A 6613-nucleotide genomic window follows, 5' to 3' on the forward strand; every position below is an offset into this window, starting at 1 on the left:
AGCTAGGATGTAGCTGAAATATTAGCTAAACTCCAAAATATCCTAAAAAAATCTTAGTGAATGCCAAAATAGTCCAAAAAGCTAGCAGAATGCTAATTTTTCCAACTTTATAACCATAACTTTAGAGTATAAATATGAATAATAAAAAAGCAGGAATATTATTCCAGAATAAATCAACTTAAACTTTAAATAATTTTCAATATTTTACTCTCCATAAAAATATATTTTGTCAAAATTATACAAGTTAGAAATAAGCTCAAGATAACATCGGACCAATAATAACAATACATTAAAATGATCTGAATTACCCGGAGGGCCGGATCCGGCCCCTGGGCCGTGACTTTGACACGAGGTTTAAATCAATTTGATTAACAACTTGCCTCAGACAGATTGATCTGTTGGGATTGAAGGAATAGAATATAAGTCGATTAAGACTAGGACACATACCCAAAATGTCACCATGTGACAAACAGAATGCATGTTTTTCAGCAAACTTGGCAGGTGAAGGTTTAAAAAAAATTAAAACTTTTAAAGTGACCAGACGGGTTTTCCCTAAAAGTTGACATCAGTCAGTGGCCACCGCGGCACATATCGAGGTTGTGTGGTGGTTGGCCAGTGCCAGGCGTAGATGAAACCATTACAGGACAACAGCCGGGCGGCTGCAGGGCAGTCAGTGACCGGCAGCAGCTCTGACTGGATGGTGTGTGAATGTCTCCAGACAGCGGCCATTCATATCAAATGCTGCCAGCCATGGCTGCCAGGGTGGGGGGAGATAAAAAGCAGGTCATTCTGTCTGCTACATTCATGACCACGCCAATCATTTTCAAAAAAATCCTGTTGTATTTCTGACCAAAGCAGAATCGTTACGTCTCTAGTGAATAATTAAAGACAAAAGTCTTTCCTCTCAGCTTCTTCATCCTGATTCTCTCGCTCCACATTAGTGAAAAAGCTGAAGCCCTCTGTGAACTCATGGCATCGATACGCAGACAAGGAGTCCGGGCGGAAAATCTCCTGAAAGACGGCGACAACGCCATCCAGCGCTACAGAAACCTGGAGGCTCGGCTGCAGAAACATGTCCAGGTCCAGGACGCCCTGCAGAACCAGCTCTGCCAGTTTAAGACCCATGCAGAGAGCACCAAGTCCTGGATCAGTCAACTCCTGCAGCCTCTCACAGCTCCTGAGAGCAACACGGAGACGCGGAAGTCCAAAGCTCTGGTACGTGGAAACAGACTCACGAAGCAACACCAACCCTCTCGGACCAATCACCCTTTTCAGGACGTCCTCATGTTCTCTGCATTTTTTGTCTTCACACTCTCACTCAGATATCAGTTTATGACTCTTTTTTTCATTTTATAAAAAACGTTCTCAGTAGTGTTGTAAGGCAAGGCCTGGAGTCTGACCTCCTGCACTAAAGGTTGTGAAAGGTTTTGGCAGCAGATTGTAAGTGAATTTCTGCTTTAAGGTTGAAACTTTTCGTATAGAGGAAACTAGCTTCATGGTGTAACAAACGCCCTGGTGGTCACTGGTTGAGGTGATTTATATCTGATTACTTTTTCAAATTTTAACCTGCTCACACGTGTCGGGTCAGCAGAATTTGAATGACCTCGGCAGAAAGAAAGCTGATTTCAGGTCAACAGTGACATCATCTGTGATTGAGTCATGTGCTCATCTTTGATTTGTGTACAAGTTTACATTTACATGAATAGATCTTAAAGCTGATGTGGTTCTTGGTTCTGGACTGACAACCTCAAAGGGCCTCAGGGAGGCTTTGGTTCATAACAACTTTGCTTAAACTATCAAACTTGAAAAAGATGCCATCCATCCTTCTGTCCATCCATCCATCCATCCTTCTGTCCATCCATCCTTCTGTTCATCCATCCATCCTCTTTATCCATCCATTCATTCATCCATCCATTCATTCCAGGGTCATTTGGGTTGCTGGAGCTTATCCCAGCTGCTGTTGGGTGTACTGATTGGATACATTCTGTTAGTGTTCAGGTCAATAGTAGCGTCACATTCACAGCTAAAGACAATGTAAAATCATCAATAACGGATGAAGAATGTTTCTGGACCGTGGAAGGAAGCTGGAGTGCTCAGAGAAAACCCACGCGTGCACCAGGACAGCATCCAAACTCCACACGGAAAGAACCCAGCTGGGATTCGAACCAGCCTTCTCACTTTCAGGGGATGGTGCTAGCCACTACACCACTGCACAGACAAGCTCAGAAACATCATTTATATAATGCAGCTAAATCCTGACCCACAGAAGGTGTCAGTTGATGTGTTCTTATTGAGTTACATGCTAGCACAAGTCGAGATGTCTAAAAAAGCATTTCAGCAGCACAGAAAGTGAGGAAGGTTAAAGAGACCCTTGAAGGTTTCTCTTCTGTCTGTGGCTTATCTTCTGCTTTCTCTTGACCAGGCTCTTCTAAACTCCAGACCAGAAGGAGAGGCCAAAGTGAGCAATCTGACAACACAAATGGAACGTCTGTTGGAGCAGGAGGAGCTTGAGGAGAGCCGGAAACAGGAAGTCCAGCAGTTGGTCAGCGATGCAGAGAAGGAGCTGCATTCTGCTCTGAAGGCTGCAGAGGAAGCTCTCAGTAAGGCGGAGACGCAAGTGCTTCTGGACAAACAGCTGGAGGCTCTCCAAAGCAAGAATGACAGTTTTAGGTCCTGGATTGAAGAGCTGTCTGAGAACCTGACGTCACTCAGAGGCCACCAGAACCCAGAGGAGAAGCTAAAGATTACACAGGTGAGTCTGCAATGATATACAGTGTTATTTCTGTGCAAAGAAACCCCTAATAAATGAAAACTTCTTTTCTATTCAGACTGTTCTGAGCTCCAGGTCTTCTGGGGAGACCCGGCTCCAGGATCTGAAGGAACAATGCCAGAATCTGTGTGATAACGAGGGTTTGATGGAGGACACGACCCAGATGATGTGCAGTGCAGTCAGCAGCACAGAGGAGCAGTGGTGCGAGGTCATCCAGGCTGCAGAAGCCGCTCTAAAGCAGGCAGAAGAGGAAGCTGCCTCTGTGAGGGACTTTGAGGCTTTCAAAGCCCAAACGGAGGGTGTCCAGACCTGGATCAGAGAGCAGAGGCAGAAGCTTCTGGATCTTGGGAGTCATGCAGAGTTTGAAGAGAGGCTGCAGACGGCACAGGTCAGTTAATCTGTATCAGTGTTGTGGTTGGACATGTTTGCTCCCTTAAATACCAAACTATACTCCATCCGTGTCTTCAGGCTTTCAGGAGCTTAACCCCTGAAGGAGACTCAAAGCTGCTGGATCTGAAGGCCCAAGGCGGGCGCCTGTGTGAGCCCCCGCAGGGCAGCAGGAAGCTGGACGTGCAGCAGCTGGTGACCTTCACAGAGCAGCAGTGGACTTCAGTGCTGCAGATCCTCAGACAGGTGGAGCTGCGAGCACTTGCAGATGACTTCAGCGCTCAGACTAAAGCCACCGAGGTGTGGGTCAGAGAGCAGGAGCAGAAACTGGAGGCTGTGGGCGATCACGTCCCCCCTGGAGACAGAGACGGTGCAGCTAAGGTCTGTCGAATGCAAACTCTCTCACAACCAAAGTGTCACAATCTGTCTCAGTCCATAACAAACGAGAAACTAAGTTTGACGAAAACAAGATTAAAAAGACTGACTAAACCAGTTCTACGGTGGATGACAAGGCTCAGATAAATGCAGAAGCCACAACACAACAGCAAAAGCCACAACACAACAACAGATCACGGGCAGACAGAGCTTTCGGCTTCCCCTTTTGCCGTTGTGTTGTGGCTTTTGTTGTTGTGTTGTGACTTTTGTCGTTGTGTTGTGGCTTTTGTCGTTGTGTTGTGGCTTTTGTCGTTGTGTTGTGGCTTTTGTCGTTGTGTTGTGGCTTTTGTCGTTGTGTTATGGCTTTTGTTGTTGTGTTGTGGCTTTTGTCGTTGTGTTGTGGCTTTTGTTGTTGTGTTGTGGCTTTTGTCGTTGTGTTATGGCTTTTTTCGTCTTGTTGTGACTTTTGTCGTTGTGTTGTCATTGTGTTGGGCTTTTGTCGTCTTGTTCTGACTTTAGTTGTTGTATTTCTGCTTTTGTCGTCATGTTGTAACTTTTGACGTTGTATTTCTGCCTTTTTCTTTGTGTTTGCAGTGGCTTTTTTCATTCTTCGGCTTCTGTCGTTGTGTCATGGCTTTCGTCCTTGTGCTTCAGCTTTTGCCGTTTTGTGGCTTTTGTCGTTATGTTGTGGCTTTTTTTTGTCTTGTGATTTTCATTGTGCTTCGGCTTTTGTCATTGTGTTGTGGCTTTTGCCGTCTTGTGGCTTTTGTTGTTGTGCTTCCCCTTTTGTCTTTGTGTTGTGACTTTTGTAATTGTTTTGTGGCTTTTGCATTCATGTGAGTGTGTCGGCCTCCATACAGATCAATACATTTAACCGTATTGCAAGAATTTGTCCTAATTGATCAAATGTATCTGGATTATATAAACTAAATCCTATTGATTTGATTCTATCAGATTATTAGAATTGATCTGACTTATGTACCTGATTGATTAACTTTAAACTGATGAATCATACTAAACATAACCAAAATAATTTATCCTGATAAAACTTATCCAGTAATAAGCGAACAATCAAATTTGCATTTATAGACCTACACAAAAGTGAAAACTAGACGAGATAAAGAACCAGAAGCTGCTAACGTTTCATACACATGTGTGTTTGTAGATTTATGAACATTAAAGCAACAGACATGTGTTCAGCCGTTACTTTGGACTTTTGATTCCATAAATTGTACCTGAAAACTGAGTGAAATCTTCATCAGTCCAGACTGACAGCACATGATTGATTTCTGTTGCTGTCTTGCATGAGCTCCATCTGTTTGACTTTGTTCTGCTGGATTCTTTTGATGCATTTACACACTAATCTCCACATGTGTTGACTCATCATGTGACTTTCAGGTCTACCTTGTTCTACATCTAAATACCATCACATCTTTGTTCTTTAGGCTGTCCTGACCTCCAGACCTGAGGGGGACTTCAAGGTGAACAACCTCAGGAGACGAGGCCAGAGCGTGTGTGACCATCAGGATGCTGACGAGGCCAGGAGGGTCAGTGTCCAGCAGAGCGTCAAGGAGATGGAGCAGCAGTGGAGGAAGGTCCTAGAGTCTGCCAAACAACTTCAAGCTGCTGCAGAAGCAGAGATTTCCCAGGAGACAGAACGAAAAATGTTAGAGGTGAGATCATTTAGTCATCAACACATGAACTCCAGCTCCTGATGACGATGTTCGTAAAGCTCATTGTTCTTTTTTAAATTTGTATTTGTATGATTTAAACCAGGAATGTCTGAAGTCCTCTGGCTTATGGTCTCTGGGTTCAGTCATGAACGATCAGACGACTTTCATTCTACTTTACTTCTGACATGAGTGGAAAATAATAAATCTGTGACTGCAGGTCTCCAGAACATTAATACCTACAGAGCACATGGGTCAAAGTCAAGGCCCGGGGGCCGGATCCGGCCCTCCAGATCATTTTATTTTATTGTTATTAATGACCCGATGTTATCTTGTTCTCATTTCTAACTCGTATAATTTTGACAAAAAATATTTTTATGGAGAGTAAAATGTTAAAATTTATTTAGGGTTTAAGTTGATTTATTCTGGAATAATATTCCTGCTTTTTTATTATTCACAATTATGTTCAACAGTTACTGTTTTAAAGTTTTAAAAATTAGCATTCTGCTAGCTTTTTGGACTATTTTGGCATTTACTAAGATTTTTTTAGGCTATTTTGGAGTTTAGCTAATATTTTAGCTACATGCTAGCTGTTTTGGCTAAGTTTTTTTTAGGCTAATTTAGCATTTAACTAATGTATTAGTGGCTATCAGCTTTAGCATTTTCAGCTATCAGCTTCAATGTTTTTAGCTCTCAATTTCAGCATCTTCAGCAGCCAAATTCAGCTTACAGCATTCACACTAGTATTATCACAGGTAATGCTATATATCTAGTTTATAATTATGGTAAATGTTGCGGGTTTAAATAGTCTATCCTCTACCGTAATAGTTCAGACTGCAGAAAGGTGGAATAAAAAGTCACGTTCGATGTGGGTCTGGATCGGCATTTCTGATAGTGTCTGGGGGGGCCAGGCCAAAATGTGGAGGCGGGCCTGATTCGGCCCGCGGGCCGTAGTTTGGGGACCGCTGATGTAAACGAGTGATGGATGGTTTTGTCTTCAAGCAGCAGGAACAGAAACACAAACAGAAGAGTGTCTGTTGACTAAAAGCTGGATGCCAACTCAACCTTTTAGACTGAACATTTTGAGGCTCATGTTGAACATATTTTCACTTCTAGTGGAGAGAATTCAACACCTCTATGGAAGAGACTGAGTGCTGGCTGGAGGATCTTCATCAACAGCTGGACTCTGTGAGCAGGCGAGCTGAAGCTCAGGACAGACTGCGAGCAGCACAGGTAAGATGAAGGGAAATAATACAATCTGGACTGCAAGATTAAAACATTTCAATTCAATTCAATTCAATTCAATTTTATTTATATAGCCCAGTATCACAAATTCAATTTGCCTCATTGGGCTTCATGCCTGTAGTTTTTACAGATGCACAGATGGAGTCATAAAATATGCACAATAGGT

At 43.1% G+C, this 6613-nt stretch overlaps 1 protein-coding gene across 2 annotated transcripts in view; it reads left to right on the plus strand.

Moving 5' to 3' along the window:
* Positions 1 to 6613, plus strand: part of syne2b (spectrin repeat containing, nuclear envelope 2b) — a 183159-nt gene that overhangs the window by 63833 nt on the left and 112713 nt on the right. For both annotated transcript variants that reach the window (XM_024267764.2, XM_024266355.2), the window contains 6 exons: positions 942 to 1215; positions 2423 to 2752; positions 2829 to 3158; positions 3239 to 3538; positions 4978 to 5205; positions 6319 to 6435. In XM_024267764.2, coding sequence (XP_024123532.2) covers positions 942 to 1215; positions 2423 to 2752; positions 2829 to 3158; positions 3239 to 3538; positions 4978 to 5205; positions 6319 to 6435 — 1579 coding nt within the window. The remainder of the gene's footprint in view (positions 1 to 941; positions 1216 to 2422; positions 2753 to 2828; positions 3159 to 3238; positions 3539 to 4977; positions 5206 to 6318; positions 6436 to 6613) is intronic.

The sequence above is a fragment of the Oryzias melastigma genome, linkage group LG22 (assembly GCF_002922805.2).
Source record: "Oryzias melastigma strain HK-1 linkage group LG22, ASM292280v2, whole genome shotgun sequence".
NCBI lineage: Eukaryota > Metazoa > Chordata > Actinopteri > Beloniformes > Adrianichthyidae > Oryzias > Oryzias melastigma.